This window comes from Leptodactylus fuscus, chromosome 3 (assembly GCF_031893055.1).
Source record: "Leptodactylus fuscus isolate aLepFus1 chromosome 3, aLepFus1.hap2, whole genome shotgun sequence".
Lineage (NCBI taxonomy): Eukaryota > Metazoa > Chordata > Amphibia > Anura > Leptodactylidae > Leptodactylus > Leptodactylus fuscus.
The window spans coordinates 154,600,342-154,617,706 of record NC_134267.1 but is presented as its reverse complement, the minus strand read 5'-3'; the positions used below and the strand labels follow the sequence as shown (position 1 = coordinate 154,617,706).

Genomic DNA, 17,365 nt, shown 5'->3' with positions numbered 1-17,365 from the left:
TACAGGGTATGCTGTAGTCATTATACATGACACCATAGTATAAGAAGCCCTTCCACCACACATGTCAGTATAAGAGGCTGACCTTATAGAAGCCTGATAGCACAGCAAACATTTACACTGACTCCTGGTATGCGTTTGTCATTGCACATGGTTATGGTCCAATATGAAGGTCCAGGAACTTCCTGATGGCACAGGGCAAGCCAATTAAGAATGGAAACTTAGTAAGTCAGTTGAGATATGGCCATATTGTTCCCTAAGCAGTTGGCAATTGTAAAAGTCAGAGCTCACACAAAGGGAAAAGACCCTGAGAGTATTGGAAATAAAATGGCTGATTAAGCAGCGGCACTACTGCCATGGAAGGGTCTCAACCAGGTGAGACATTGACCTAGCAGACCCCAAGGGGCTGTACTCTAGGGTGACTGGTGCCAGAGAATGTGAAGGAATGTGAAAATGGGGGATAAATCAGTGTATCCCCAAATGGCTGGTTTGGCCCACGGTAAGGTGCATGCCTCTTGAAATGCCATGGAGTCACTAGTGGGTAAAATATAGTTTGCCTCAGGGTTTGGAAGGGCTGCAGGGAATCACGTAAAAGCATGTCACATAGGTTCTCTACACAATCCAGGATAGGTAGTTAAGACACACCGCATGCACACCAAAACCCCTATATCCATTACATACAATTGCCTGAATGTGAACGTACAAATATGTGTTGGTCTGTGTGTATTTGTTCTCAGGTTGGATCAGCCGAGCAACGACACAGGTAACTGCCAAGAAATTGATATCTGAGCTTGTGTGTATATTGGGGATACCTGAGATGATAGAGTCTGATAGAGGGCAACATTTCACAGGTGAAATAATGAATAAAATAATGTATGTACACTCACCGGCCACTTTATTAGGTACACCTGTTCAACTGCTCGTTAACACTTAATTTCTAATCAGCCAATCACATGGACTCAACTCAGTGCATTTAGGCATGTAGACATGGTCAAGACAATCTCCTGCAGTTCAAACCGAGCATCAGTATGGGGAAGAAAGGTGATTTGAGTGCCTTTGAACGTGGCATGGTTGTTGGTGCCAGAAGGGCTGGTCTGAGTATTTCAGAAACTGCTGATCTACTGGGATTTTCACGCACAACCATCTCTAGGGTTTACAGAGAATGGTCCGAAAAAGAAAAAACATCCAGTGAGCGGCAGTTCTGTGGGCGGAAATGCGTTGTTGATGCCAGAGGTCAGAGGAGAATGGCCAGACTGGTTCGAGCTGATAGAAAGGCAACAGTGACTCAAATAGCCACCCGTTACAACCAAGGTAGCCAGAAGAGCATCTCTGAACACACAGTACGTCCAACTTTGAGGCAGATGGGCTACAGCAGCAGATGACCACACCGGGTGCCACTCTTTTCAGCTGAGAACAGGAAACTGAGGCTACAATTTGCACAAGCTCATCGAAATTGGACAATTGAAGATTGGAAAAACGTTGCCTGGTCTGATGAGTCTCGATTTCTGCTGCGACATTCGGATGGTAGGGTCAGAATTTGGCGTCAACAACATGAAAGCATGGATCCATCCTGCCTTGTATCAACGGTTCAGGCTGGTGGTGGTGGTGTCATGGTGTGGGGAATATTTTCTTGGCACTCTTTGGGCCCCTTGGTACCAATTGAGCATCGTTGCAACGCCAAAGCCTACCTGAGTATTGTTGCTGACCATGTCCATCCCTTTATGACCACAATGTACCCAACATCTGATGGCTACTTTCAGCAGGATAATGCGCCATGTCATAAAGCTGGAATCATCTCAGACTGGTTTCTTGAACATGACAATGAGTTCACTGTACTCCAATGGCCTCCACAGTCACCAGATCTCAATCCAATAGAGCATCTTTGGGATGTGGTGGAACGGGAGATTCGCATCATGGATGTGCAGCCGACAAATCTGTGGCAACTGTGTGATGCCATCATGTCAATATGGACCAAAATCTCTGAGGAATGCTTCCAGCACCTTGTTGAATCTATACCACGAAGAATTGAGGCAGTTCTGAAGGCAAAAGGGAGTCCAACCCGTTACTAGCATGGTGTACCTAATAAAGTGGACGGTGAGTGTATTTCGGATTGAGCAGAGTTCAGGAAAAGTGAAAAGTTTCTTTGAGTAGAAGTAGCCATGTGTGACCCGGTGAGCGGAGGATGGGCGGCTGCAGGATTTAGTATCACTACTGTCAGATATATGTGAGCCTGCATGGCATGTGGTAAATGAAAAGTGTCTTTGAGCCATGCCCAGACCCCTTGTACCTGTTCCAGGGATTGCAGGTTAACTATATGCTATAACTATAACTTTATTAACTACTAAAGGTGAGACGGTATAAGTACGTGCTTGTGTGTATAGTGATTTCTCTTCAGGATGGCCTGGGGCATATCTGGTGAGGAAAGCCATCACAAGTGGGCTGCAGGTAGACGGCTATTGAAAGATGTAGTGTGTCACTTGTATTTGTATGTTCTGTAAGGTACCCTCCTGACAGAAGAATTGGTTTTAGCCCATATCAAACTTTCTTTGGGTCAGCCCCCAGGTTAGGGTTGTATTATGGTGTACTGACTGACTATGTGATGTCTTGGCAAAAACATCTGACTAATGTATAGTTTTGAGTTTTCTCCTCCCTCTCAGATTTTAAGTTAGTGGACGGGACCTATTCATTTGAGCCAAGAGATTGATGACACGTGAGAAATCCTCTTGAACCAAGAATTGATGATTCCCTCCAAGTGCTGCTAACTACTAATATTTCTATGAGACTTGATGGAAAGCCTAATTGTATCCATGCTTCACATTGCAAAGAAGTCTCTACACACAGCGAAGAAGATTCTCCTGATGTTACTGTTACAGATTATTCTGGTGATAAGCCTGCATAGAACATTTGACAATGAGTGGGACAATAAGTTTTTTTTTTTTGTTTAAACATCATATGATCCTGAACGAAGATCTGAATGTGTCAGACTATAGGATATGTACTCATAGCCCCATATTAGCATCAGTCATGTTATATAGCTGTTTTCATAATACAAGAGGGAGTGTTTGAAGTAGTGATAATGTCAGTAAAGTTGCAGTAATAACCTTATGTTTCTTTTGTTTGTTTAAACTGTTAAAATGCTTATGTAACAGGATGAAAAATACAAACCTTGAGAGGCCAGACCCCGAAGAAGGATTTTTTTCTTTGAGATAAAAGTTGAAATACAGGAAAACACATGTAGGGAATCTGGGAAGATCCAGCAGTAGACATTAGGTCACTGAAGTACTTACATGTTAATTTCTGTATTCAACCCTTTCTCAAAAATGGGGGAATTGTTAGAATCATATCTTCTATCTCGTATTTGTCATCCATTTTTCTCTAGCAAAAATATGTAGTCTTGTCTCAAAAGGAATTGGTTAGACTAATTAACATGGAGATTCTATGGGCTACCAGGAAATGGAATGCTAATGAATCCTTATCCAGCTGACTGACTTCAGAGTTGCACCTTTGTGTCAAGAGTGTGTAACTCAGGATGTCTATAGAACCCTGAAAGTTAGATCCAAGAAGTGACACCAGGCCTTTGATCTCTAATTATCTCCGGAGCCTTGAGATACACATATACAATGACTGGGGTGGGGGTTAGCTTCCTGGTGGAATGTAATGCTTTAGCCAATGGATAGAAGCTATCATTCCACATCCAATCCTGGTATGTTATGTTATAAGTCCAACCTGCTTTTGTCTGTATAAATATTGACTCTCTGTAACAATAAATCAGAACTCACTTGATACACTATCAGCTGCGTGTGTGTGTGGCTTCTCCAGGCCCAATGGGTGATAGCCCATCTAGGCCTGTTAATTAATTATTAATTTGGAACTCTGCAACATACTCTTATGAGGACCCTTTAATGTCCCCAACAAGTGCTTCAAGCAAAAAATTAAGGCCACCATCTCTGGCATTCGCCCACTTTGTGATAGATTTTGGGCACCCTGGAATATCCCAGGTCTACCATATTGTCTTCAACTATAATTAGGATACAGGATTGAGTGTGATGCTCATATCCCTTTCCCTTGGCAGGATCTTCCTCCTACTCTACCCCCTGATCCTTGTACTGTGGCACTACTCATCTCCCCATGTGTTGGTTATTGCTTCTTACACCTTGTAATCCTCTTTTCATGTTCTATAGGTGTGCTGCATTTACATTTGTAACTGTTTCCTAATTATAAAAGTTTCTGGTGTGGAAAAAAATAAAATTCTTTTTATTAGTGTAGTATCTTCAACTCAAAAGCAAATTGTAACACAACTGTAGCGTATTCAATCAAAGAAATGCAACAACATTGGCTGCTAAAATATTTTAATAAGTAAATGACATTGTAATTCGTTTCAGTAACAGTACCAAAGCCTACACCAACATACATGAAGAAATGTTAAATAAATGGATAAATGTGCTATAAAATGTGTAAATTCTCGTAACATAGTAGCACCTTCATAAGATGCATAAATGTATTATTAATAATATCAAGTAATAAAAATATTGTTCCAAAACCCTCAGCTAAAAATCTGTAAAATGCAGGTTGTGCCAATAACCCAATATGCAGCCATGTATAGTCATTTCATTTTATATATATTATATATAGCAGTCATGAAATCCTACCATCACTTCATGGTAATGATAACATCATTTCTATTACAAATGAGATAGAATCAAGTATCATATTCCCTGAGGGGAAACTCAGGAAGTATATATGCAAAATCTGCAGGAGTGCCATGCATGGCTTGTAATTCATTTCTTTTAATACAATATAAATATCTGAAAATTTGATGTTCTAGATAATAGAACAGACAACTGAATGAGGTAGGTGTCCTTCAAAGAATGCAAAAAATAAAAATATTTAACATGATAAGGCCCCCTTCACACAATGCTCTTTCCTTTGTTCCTATAATAAAAAAAGGTGTAGTTAAGTGACCTATCGCAGGTCTCAAGATACACCAAATTGTCACTTTGACCTAGCTTTTGAACTGATACATCAAGAATATGATTTTAGGTTTGCCAGCTGCCTATGGATTTTTTGTACTTTTTAATGTTATCATTATGTTATTTTTAATGTTATCTGTTTCAATCTGTTTCATTGTATTATTCGCTTTCTTCACAATTACAGCTGCCATTTAGTTTTTTTTAATAAAAAGGTCCACGAATGCTTCCACATTTCTTGGCACTTGAACAGAAAAAAGCGAACATGGAGTGAACTCTTTCAGTAAGCTTTGAGATGGTTTCTAAATACATCATTGAAAGGGAATCTGACAGCTCCCAAATCAATATAAATGTAAACATATGGCTATGTAGTATAGTTTGAAACTATCACAGTTTGTTTGGGTTGCAATCCAGAAAATAATAATTTATTCAATAGGCATATTTGATTTGTGGAGCACCAAGGGTTTGTATCTGTAGACTAATGTACCTATTACATGATCGCCTCCTATGCACAGCCTCCATCTCTATTGACCAATGCTTCTTTTCAAGCCCTGCGTCCCTGCTGCTTAGGACCAATTCTCTTATGTGTGGCGGGGGACAGACTGTACTGCACAAGCAGGGCCGTGGATTCATCTATTCTGATGACAGCCATGGTCAGTCAGTAGCAGTAATGATCCTCTAAGTCATTATAAAGCCAGCAACTGAATTCCTATGAACGTAAGCATGCAACAAACTATGCATTTAATTAATTATAGAATATTAAAAGTTGTATTCTATAATAAAAAATAATCAATCATTTTATTTTGAAAACTTTTTCCAACTCCAACCTTTCCCGACATCGCAACCTTGTGCACAACATATCACAGCCGCAGGGAGGCAGGTGGGAGGAAAGAGGCATCAATAGTGATGGAGGAGATTTTGGGTGGCACTACGGTGACTGGGACATTGCTCTAGGGCACAAAACTCTAAAATTCCAATTCTCATATTGACTAAAATATCATCTTCTCCAAATTGCAGCCAAAACCATTCAAAACAAAAATGTATGAATGCAATTTTTAAACTGTACTACATGACTGTATACTTACTTTAATATCGATTCTGGGGTGACAGATTCCCTTTAAGAACTTAAAACTATTGGAGTGAAACATTAGGCACAGACATCTAAGGCTCTGTCCAAATCTGCATGGTGAATTCTGTTTATGGCACTATGAAGATTTCTGCTATATGATCCGTCAATATAACAGAGAGAACAACATAGCATTCAGAGCCTCTGATGCAAATGTGATCAGAGCCTTAAAGAATGCAACATTTTAGCTGTTCTGTAATAACATGATGTGAGGTAGTAAAAGCTGCTAATATGTCATTCTCTTCTAAAAGCTAACCCTTAATCCACTAGGAATATCTAATAGATGTAAATCCTATCAGATATAGCCGCGGGCAGGTGAGTCATAATCTGCATTCTGATCCACCAGTAGTAGTCCATAGGATGGTAGCGTGTATATGGACCTGTAGCAGTGAGCGCATGGGTGATAGCATTAATGACAGGAGATGTATCTGTTGAACCGCTATTACAATATGTGTTCATCACAGCTAATTTGTCATCAAAGTACTTTCTTCCATAATCATTCTTTACGGTTTCTGGTAATTCGTTCCACATCTTGTCAGCAATTGCTTTTATTTTTTCTGGGCTGTATAAGCTGGTGGCTGCAATGAAATTTCCTGGTTCGATCACACTCACTTTCACTCCAAAGGGGTGCATCTCATAACGTAAGCAATCGGAGAAGGCTTCTACTCCAAATTTGGTGATACAATAAGGAGAACGAGCAGTGTTTGCCATACGACCCATCATACTGCTTATATTTACTACACGGCCTGTAATAATACATGTGAATAAAAAATATTAGAGAACACATTTAGATATGGAATTTTATTATTATTTTATACTAACTAGATGACAAACCAAATTGAAATGTACTATTTTGGCTGTGGCTACTCACACTGGATAAGAATGAATACCAGATGAATAAAAAAAATTAAATTACAGTCAATGTCCACCCAGGAATACCATTTTTTAATACAGATATGTTCTAAACTCTGAGATAAACAATATCTTTTAATATATATATTATTTAATTTAATATTTAACTCTATGTTTAGATCCATAATTGTGTGCTTAATACTGTTAATTTAGTGACAGAAACCGTAATTCCAGCACTTATTTGTGAAGATGCTGTACATTTTAATAAAAATCACTGCTTATTAGTTGCAACAGGGCCTGAGCGCTGCACAGTGGAGTCATCATTCATGCGCTGTCAGCTCTCCCAACCACAAACTGCTGTTTGACCCCTTTCTCCCAATGCCCAATGTAGGGAGAAAGCTGTCAAGCTGTCAGTTGAGTTATGAGTTATAAGAAAATTTAAGGTGCAGTCCTTCTTAAATAGCTGTGAATATGTATATACAGTAGCTCTAATCTACAATAATTTTTCAGAAGATTATAGTCAGTATTTAGTATAACATGGAAACACCCTTTTGCAAAGCCAATGACTGGGTAAGCAAACACAATTAAAGATTGTTTGCCCCCAAAATAAAGATTTTTGTTGAAGTGATCAGTAGTTAATGATCATCAAATTGCTGAAAACTGGCTGAAAATGTGCCCATATATGTAAAGGGATCCTAATTTCTCCAAATACACTGCCATGGAAGCCTTGATACCTTTAGCTCTGCGAATGAGAGGTAGACAAGCCTTGGTAGTTCGGACAGTACCCCACAGATTTACTTCAGCAACCTCTTTGTAGGTTTCCATACTGGTGAATTCCACTTCTCCAAATGTTGATATTCCAGCATTATTTACGACGCCCCATAATCCTGAATAAAGCAAATAAAGATGGTTGATGTATAAAACAAAATCCATCAGACATGATCAAACTTGCACCAGGAAGGTGAAATAAGAAGAACTAGGATGTAAATGAAGGACATAAATCAAAATCACGATTAATCAGGCATTTTATCATGATTACAATTAATGGTGATTAACCTCGCCCTTTTTACAGTAGGACTATGTGTCAGGCGAACATCAAGAGCACGGCTGAACTGTAACTGGTGTTATACCCTGGGGTCTCTTCGGACCCCAGAGCATAATAAATGGATGACCAGGTAGTTATACTACTAAGCTATAGCGCCCTCTCTCTCTATGGTACATTGCCATTCACTCACCCTTTTCTGGGTCTTTTAAGTTTTCTTTTATAGTTTCCACAGCTTTATCCACTTCTTCCTGCTTTACAACATTCAACTGTATGGTCTTCATCCTATCACTTTTCATGTTGTCCAGCTCCTTCACACCAGCATCTCCCTTGTCCTGTTGATTTAATATTATGAACTATAAGCTTCATTTTCAAGCAATTTTTTGTGGCATTGCTTCTGAGCTTATAAAAAAACCATGAAATTCATGGATTTATTACAGGCTTTCTTGGCCACAAGTGTGTTTTGAAAGCAAACCATTAACTCAATATTTTTGCATTAATGTGAGCATGCAGAAAAAATGTTTTGGTAAAAGTTTGCAACTTTTTAATGCCAGTTCTCTAGCATAGCGAGATAATAAATCTTACCACGTGTGTAAGTAAACTTACCGTATATACTCGAGTATAAGCCGAATTTTTCAGCCCAGTTTTTGAGCTGAAAAAGCCCCCCTCGGCTTATACTCGAGTCAGAAAAAAAAAAAAAAATTTTTTTTTTTTTTTTTTTTTTAGGAGGGAGGGTCTATGAACAGCCACAATATTAATGTATAGAATCTCCCATAAAATAGTGCAAAAGAAAAAAAAAAAAAGATTTTAAAAACATAAAAGTTCTAAAACACTCCTTTTCCTAGAATACATACAAAAGTAGAAAATGACTGTGAAACACATACACCTTAGGTATCCCTGTGTCTGACAGTGCCCGGTGTACTGAATATAGGGTATCTGCAGTGCTCCTGTTCCGTCGGGAAGGGTTTTAATAGAAGCACTGCAGATATCCTATATTCAGCCAGACTGAATTCCAAGTGGGGGGAAGAAAAAACCCAGTCCTCAAGCTCAGGGAAGGGGCAGACAGACAACCAAAACACCCCCTCCCCTTTCCCAGCAATTACTGCACTCAAAAACTCTGACCATTTTAATTTTTGAAATTTTCCAGTAGCTGCTGCATTTCCCCCCTCAGCTTATACTCGAGTCAATAAGTTTTCCCAGTTTTTTGTGGTAAAATTAGGGGGGTCGGCTTATATTCGGGTCGGCTTATACTCGAGTATATACGGTACTTTGTTACTCAGCAGGTGTTGCTATGCTGTAAAGTAAACCTTAGCATGTGATTGGCAACAAAATGTCAAATGTTAATTTCTAAGTGTAACTTCCATTTTATGTATTTATTTTTTGCTATAATGTCAGGGGTTGTTAGGTTAATTAAATATATTATAAAACTGTTCACCAATTAAAAAAAGACTCTCACTCTGACCTGATAAAATGTACAGAGTAAAGCACAGATCCCTGGTTTCCTGTATGATGGACCACACAGGCTTTCCAAAGTGGAAGATAGAAACTTTCATTAATTACTATTGAGCAGAACTGTTCCTGTCACATATCTGAACTTAAAAGGGTTGTCCTGGCCTCAAATTAATTTTCATACTGATGACCTATCTACAGGATAGGCCATCAGTATGTGATCTGTTGAGATCCGACACCCCTCCTCTGAACAGATAAACTGTTCTACCAGATGCCAGAAGCTGCTTGTGCAACACTGTTCCTATTACAGTAAGAGGAGAGGCGCAGTAGTCCTTTCCACTACATAGCGGTGGTTCTGGTGAACTGAAGCGTTGCTTCTATTACTTGCATAGGCGCCGCCCGTGTATTAGCAGCTTTGAAAGCTGCTAGAACAGATTATCTGTGTGGGGTTCAGGAGTCAGACCCTGACAGATCACATACTGATAATCTATCCTGTGGATAGGTCATTAGTATGAAAATTTGATTTGGGGCCAGAAAACTCAAACTATATACTTACAGTCTCTTAGGGTATGTTCACATAAAAAGGAAAAGGTCGCGGAAACCTTTTCCGTCTTGTGAACATTCCGCGCAGTTAGCTGCGATGGCATTGGCAATCCATCGCAGAATACTGCTCCTGATTAGGCCCGATTGAATGGGCCTAATCTAGAGTGTTTCTTGAGCCACAGACGCCGTGGCAAGATAGGTCATGTCGCTTCTTTTTCCCGCTACTAGCTAGAGGGAAAAAAAAGCGAGCAGCTCCCATTGAAGTCAATGGGAGCCATTTTTGCAGGCGGCTTTTGAGAGGGATTCCACCTGCAAAAAACTTAAAAAAAAATAGACAGAAGGATAACTGCACTACCTTCAGCAGATAGAGATAGTACAGTCTTTTGCTGCCCAAGTAATGTCATGGGACTGATAGCAGAGCAAAGAGAATGAGAAATGTAAAAGCCAAGATGGTGTCTGATCAGGATCTCATGAGAAACTACATTACAAGGATATGAAGGAGGAATACATGAAAGATGTCTGGAGTGTAACCGACAATCAGGTGATGGATGGTGCAGAAATAGAAATAAGTGTTTTTTCTAGAGTGCTTCTTTAAAGTCTTGCTAAAATGGAACATAGTTAAAGTTTAGCAATATACAGAAATGTCAAAGCAATAAATGCAAAACAGCTTTCCTACAGAAAAAAACCCAACTGACTCCAGTACTATTTCTAGTTACCTAGTTATGCTTGAAGTCACTGTCCAACCCTTTAAATAAACTTAAAAAGTGACTTTGGTTATCAGCCAAATTAAAGGCAGGAGTTGTTACTCCTGATCAGGACACAGCGCGGTGTTCTGTATAGGCGTTTGAGATACCCTGTGGGCTCTCTCTCAGATGGTACTGACTTTTATGTTGGATCTCCTGGCTGGATCTCTGCAAACTAAATTGGTACCTTTCGAAAATAAGAACAACCTAAGGATTTAGTCTACAATGACATCTCTAACTGACAGAGACTAGAGATTACATTTTTTTTTTTTGCTTATTCAAGTCTTGTGGATTCAATCAATTTGCAATCCTCATGAAATAGTTGCAAACACACCGTCAATCCACAACGTATGAACATATCCTTATAGTGACATACCTTTAACAGACATCCTGCAAATACAGTGAATCCATTGCTGTGGAGATGCTTAGCCAATGAAAATCCAAATCCTGAATCACATCCTGTAACAAGTACTGCTTTATTGCTCTGCAAAGATGAAACAGAGATTTGTATGTGCAAATAACCAAATTCTGTATATTGGAGGAGGTAAAGTTGTTTCAGGAAAAAGTAACATAAAATAAAGGGAAAAGAGGAAAACATCAAAAAAGGGATGAAGCCGTATGTAATTGACAACACATGCTGACTTATCATCATATAGTAAATTTCTGAATACTATAAAAGCTAAGATTATACATAGGAGTTTATTTCAGTGTACTATTATTACATACCCCTTCTGATTGACTTGCATAGGAACGGTTTGTAGCTGAGCTCACAGAGGACAACTTCTGAAGAAATCTAAAAGTGGGAATGAAATAAAGTAGCTTACATAAAATAAAAAAATATTGCAAAGACAATAAAATTGGTTAAAACATATACTGGTAGCTTGTTAATTATGGAAGACACATTACTAGCACATTATTTCAATAGAAGATATGTGCTTTTACATTTTTCAATCATTCTTCAGTTTAGGAGTGGTGTTATGGCTATCTAAAGTGTTTCCATTGAGATGCACGAGTCCTCCACGGTATCACTTCATGCCTTTGATCTCACAACGAGGCATACAAAGAATCCAACAAAAGAATACGGTAATTGTGGCATACTTATTCCAAAAGTGGCATTCTCTCCTGGAAGCACTGCCATATAGGCTTCAAACAAGCCAGATCCCGACTATAGACTTGAAATTTTTGTAGACAGATCTGCCCATTTTCATTGTATGGTTCAATTTTCTTCCACACTGGGGTGGTCCCTGGAAATAGTTTCTGAGCATGTCAAGAAGACAAGTTATAAAAGCATCATAGATCCTTTTTGTATCAAGATGTCATGGGACAGTAGCTATTTATGTGCATTCCCTCTAGTTACAGAGAAATTTCAGTCCTCATGCTCTTACTGATATGTGGCTACATCCCCATGGGCACTTGGTGCCAAGCTTGGAACAAGAATCAACTTATTCTGTGAATTGGTGGGGCCCACAATGTACGGACAGTGCAGCTTGTTATCATCAGGAACAAAACTACAGACGTAGTTGTAGTTGAACATTCAGAATTACCATCTGCACCCTGTGAAATTCTACTCAGTGGGGTCGGTATTGGTCACACATCTTTTGCTCAGTTTCTTAAATGTACTAACAGCCAGTAGCAGAAATACCGCCATAGTGAAACACAAATTATATTATTATGCTACAGTATAATGAGCAGAGGCCCAGAGGAGGTTATTAAACATAACTAAGATTGTTACTCACCTCTACTGGGCTCTGGCGTGGATCTTCGGGTCTTTTGAATAACGTCAGAGACTGCTGAGTCGTGTAAAAGGGTCTCAGAGATTACGCTGGCATCATATGTCATGATGCTGGTGTGACCCATGTGACTGTCGAAAATGAATTATAGTCCTCAGTGGTCTGTGATGTCATTCAAGAATACCTGCGACGGAGCCCAAGAGAGGTAACATTGTTAATTATCTTTACTTACCTCCTCTGGGCCTTTGCTCATTATACTCTGGGGTCTGAAGGGATAATAATAGTTTTTGGGTGGCAAACCCCAAATATTTTTGGTTCGGTCAAACCTGAAACATTTGCAAAATTTCACAACGAACACCATAGAGGCCATTAGGAACATTATATTGTGTGGAGGGGTCACTATGGTACATTATGCTATGTGTAGGGAGACTTCATTTAATAGCAACAGTTATGAGTTTTGAGATAGTAAAAGATATAATGAAATAAAACTAATTAACCCTTCTATTGTATGAAATGTAGACATGGAGTGTTTGCATGTAATCTAGACAGTACTCAGGGTTACATGTTTCCATGTTATAAATAGTTCTATAAAAAAGAACAAAGCACTAAAATCTTACCCTTGCCAATGCTAATAATAGCTGTGCCAGCTGATGGCAGAGAGTTCAGCTTGACTTACCGTATATACTCGAGTATAATCCAAATTTTTCAGCCCAATTTTTGTGCTGAAAAAGCCCCCCTCGGCTTATACGCGAGTCAGCAAAAAAAAAAAAAAATATATATATATTTTTTTTTTTTTTTAGGAGTGGGGGGTCTATGACCAGCCACAATATTAATGTATAGAATCTCCCATAAAATAGTGCAAAAAAAAAAAAGATTAAAAAAAATAAGAAAATAAAAGTTCTAAATCACTACTTTCCCTAGAATACATACAAAAATAGAAAATTACCGTGAAACACAAACACATTAGGTATTCCTGTGTCTGAAAGTGCCTGGTCTACTGAATATAGGGTATCTGCAGTGCTCCTCTTCCGTCGGAAGGGGGTTAATTGGAGCACTGCAGATACCCTATATTCAGCCAGACTGAATTCCAAGTGGGGGAAGAAAAAAACCCAGTCCTCAAGCTCAGGGAAGGGGCAGGCAGACAACCAAAACACCCCCTCCCCTTCCCCAGCAACTACTGCACCCAAAAACTCCGACCATTTTAATTTTTGAAATTTTCCAGTAGCTCCTGCATTTCCCCCCTAGGCTTATACTCGAGTCAATAAGTTTTCCCAGTTTTTTTGTGGTAAAATTAGGGGCCTCGGCTTATATTCGGGTTGGCTTATACTCGAGTATATACGGTATGTCAGAGACAACATTTTGCAAATCACATGACTAAAACCCCCTATTTATCATGACTAAAACTGCACATGACCAGCAGAGATTTTGTTGGTGAAAAGAAAAATTTTAGAACTTCTATCTTCTCCTATAGATCCATTTATAAAATGAAATGAGATAGAATATACCATTGCTAAAGGGAATGTTTTCAATGACATAAAAATGAAGAGTTCCTCTCTAAAAGTTATAGAAGTAACATAGAAGTGTTGCATAGACTAGCAGAGCTAGCCGTACACACGGGCACTTCCCATTCACTTCAATGGGACTGCTCGTAGTGAAAAAAGCAGCCCATTCATATCTATGGGGAGCGCTCGTATGCCGGCTCCCATAGAAATGAATGGAACTGCTTTATACGCCGCTGATTCTGAACGTGTTTTACGTTCAGAATAAGCTGCCGTTTACATCGTGTGAACTCACCCTAACAGAGGTAGCTTGGCTGCTAGATCTGCTGGGAAAGGTAGCATGCTGGCAAGTGTTTGTTATAGTTACAGTACAATTCAGGAGTTTGTAAGTAACAAGCCCTGCACCTATGTGTTCATGACCAGAACTGGTTTTAATACCCTGGTTAACAATAAGGCCCTGTTCACATGACAAAATCTGTTGCTGATTTTGTGGTGGAATGCACCCCAAAGTCAGCAGAAGATTCTACCGTGACAGAAAACAATGGGAGGCAGAGATCAGAGAAGGACACTGATAAAATGAGCATCCTGCTCCATCTTGCCACTGCTGAAAACTCCCACTGATAAGGCCCATTCATTTAAGTCTACTCAGCAGCGGGAAAGCCGCAACCTCCTTTTTTCTTCATGGGGAGCAGAAAAAATGATCTTGAAACTGAGATGGATGACCACTTCAAATTCCTTTTCTAATGTCTAAATGGGGCCTAAAAGTTTTCATTGCTAACTGTATGTAAGCAGGTAACACTCTCGCAGTAAATCATAAAAAGGTTCTGAGGCTAGGGACACACGAGTCAGATTCAGTGCGGGATAGCCTGGCTGCTGCTAAATCCATCCAATATCATCTGCTATTTTTGCTTAAATCTCATTTACTACTGCACATCACAGCAGGTTAGCTGTTGGTGGTTTTGTACTGGCTTACCCGCAGCGAGTATCACATGTGTGTTCTTGTCCTAAACCACTTTATAAATGTGGAATTGGGCTGAAATTTCAGCAAGCATTAATAATCTATCAGGAAGGATCCATGATGAGTAAATATAAAATATAGCTTTTATTTGCTTCATCATAAAAAGTTACAAAGTAACTGATGGAGTAGACTTGTGACATATCCAAAGATTACCAGTTTCAGGGCATTGCTAGCCCCTTCCTCATGGCAGCAAGCAGGGCAGGGCTCGCAATGTCCTGAAACCGGTAATCTTTGGAATGTAACAAGTCTACTCTATCAGTTACTTTGTAACTTTTTATGATGAAGCAAATAAAAACTATATTTTATATTTACTCCTGAATCATCATGGATCCTTCCTGGTAGACGCTAGATTTTATCTCCTTTTTTATTTGATTGCTCATCTGAGTCCTACAGCAGTCCGTGCTTCCCAGGCTTGTGGATCTCTTCAATAGAGATACGGTGAGCTGAAGATTTTTTCTTTTGCTATATATTAATAATCTATCCTTAGGATAAGATAGGTCATTAATATGTGATTGGTGGGGGTTTGACATCCGAGACCCCCGTCGATCATCTGTTTGAGTTGAGTGCTGTGGCTTCTTCCCTGCAACAATGATGTCATATTCATTGGTCACATGGTAGAGCAGCAGCTCAATCCCATGCAAATGAATGGGACTGCCCTGAGATTCCAAGAACAGTCCACCTAATGTACTCTTCTGTGCTTGGCATCTAGCAGAGAGGCAGCAACACTCACCTGGAAGCTGTGACCTGCTGAACCAGCTGATTGGTGGGGGTCCCAGGTATTAGACCACTGATCACATATTGATGACCTTTCCCAAGGATGACTAATCAATAAGTAAATGTAGGAATTGTGCATTTCCCCATTGTATGACAAGGTGAAATGCTAAGAATTTGGACCATGGCATGGAAAGTTTCCTAGATCTGCTGTTCTACATACCTTGCATGATTAGCATGATTCCTGAAGTGCTGTGTCCTTGTGGGGATACTGAGGCAGGTCCTGGCAGCCAGCATTCTCTATCAGTTACTTTCACCTTGACTCCTATAAAAAGAAATAAACCAGCCCTTCCTTTATCTGATCAAGATAAACTTACTGCTCAGTAGCACATAGGTCCCAGTAAAGGCTCTACTAAAATGGTAATTCTGTCTGTTAATCTTATCTGTCAGATTAAATGTATTACTGGTGATCGATTGTTATTAAATAGGTTTTCATTCTCTTCAGTCTGTTAATATTATCAATGGTAAGTAATTATTTTATAAGCTCTTGGTCTGAGATAAATTATCTAAAAGGCTCAGTTCAGGTTTCTAGAAAGAATACTGCTAGTGGAAAAAGAAAGCTAGCAGAACCCATTGAAATCAATGGGAGGCTTTTTTTCAGGCACCAAATTCCTCACCATTTTCCTCTGTGTGAATGGACCCAATGGGTTTCCTCTCACTTGCCCAAACTATACGGATAGGTAAATTGATTCCTTCTACAAACACACTATATGGCAGCCATTAACTCCCCTATTACACAAAGCGATACGTATTTTGAGTCTCTGCGATAAAAGAACATTACAATTATTTGTCATTGGTAATCCTCCTAAAAATAGTCTCCAAAAAATTGGTCCTAATTTGTATCCCATGTGTTTTTTTTAGTACATTGAAAAAACGAAGGGTCCTGCCTAATCTTCCTGATGTTGTCGCAGTAGAATCACCTCCGACGCTGCGGCACGTGCTTCATACTAAATAGTGCCATTATATAAGGATACCCGTGAGTACAAACCTGTCCCAGGAACACAAAGTTCCATCTCAGCTTTTTGACGTGGATTCTACAGAAGATGGACTCAAAATCCTCCTCAAAATTCACTGTTTGAGCATAGCCTTACGTAGCATAGAATCTATTGCTATATAATAAAACTAAATAGGAGGTCCTAGGGGAGGACACACCTGTGGATATACACATGTATGTAGAATCAAATGGAGCATTTTATTATTTCCCTCTATACAATCTGCTTGCCTCCAGACATCAAACCTTGTTGCCTTAGTGAATACAACGAGTGAGTGAGAATGACAGAAAAATGCCACAAAAAAGTTCTGCTGAGAGAAGAAAAACTTGTTCTAAAGTGCTGGACCCGGACTGCTGAGCATAGTACAGACGGAGCGTGTGGTGCAGGGGCCCCATAGCAATGAATGGCTAGGTGACAGATAGGCGCCACGTCGTGGCACTGACCATATGTGGCAATGAGACAGTACGAGGAGGCTCAGTAATGGAGGCTGCAGTACAGTCCATGTGTCCCGAGTACAGCAGCACACTATATACACACTCACATATATACTCTACAGTTCTCCATACAGACCTGCTCGTGCCCAGCCCGCAGCCTGAACCTGCCCTTGACTAGCAGTGAGAGGAGGAGGAGGAGGCG

General features: G+C 39.6%; 1 protein-coding gene across 1 annotated transcript; it reads right to left on the bottom strand.

Moving 5' to 3' along the window:
• Window positions 1-4,468: 4,468 nt before the first annotated feature.
• On the bottom strand, window positions 4,469-17,346 carry BDH1 (3-hydroxybutyrate dehydrogenase 1). Its single transcript, XM_075268585.1, has 7 exons — window positions 17,300-17,346; window positions 15,901-16,002; window positions 11,446-11,512; window positions 11,096-11,203; window positions 8,178-8,319; window positions 7,677-7,829; window positions 4,469-6,836 (listed from the first exon to the last, which is right to left on the bottom strand). The coding sequence occupies exons 2-7, from the start codon at window positions 15,972-15,974 to the stop codon at window positions 6,367-6,369; spliced, it is 1,014 nt and encodes a 337-aa protein (XP_075124686.1). The 5' UTR covers window positions 15,975-16,002; window positions 17,300-17,346; the 3' UTR covers window positions 4,469-6,366.
• Window positions 17,347-17,365: the final 19 nt, after the last annotated feature.

Excerpts from the sequence above, each read along its gene's own strand:
- BDH1 (XM_075268585.1), bottom strand. The coding sequence starts at position 15,974 with ATGCTGGCTGCCAGGACCTGCCTCAGTATCCCCACAAGGACACAGCAC. Across the intron at positions 11,513-15,900 it reads AATCATGCTAATCATGCAAG|ATTTCTTCAGAAGTTGTCCT; the intron begins GTATGTAGAACA and ends TCCCACTTTTAG. Across the intron at positions 8,320-11,095 it reads TTGCAGGATGTCTGTTAAAG|GACAAGGGAGATGCTGGTGT; the intron begins GTATGTCACTAT and ends TTAAATCAACAG.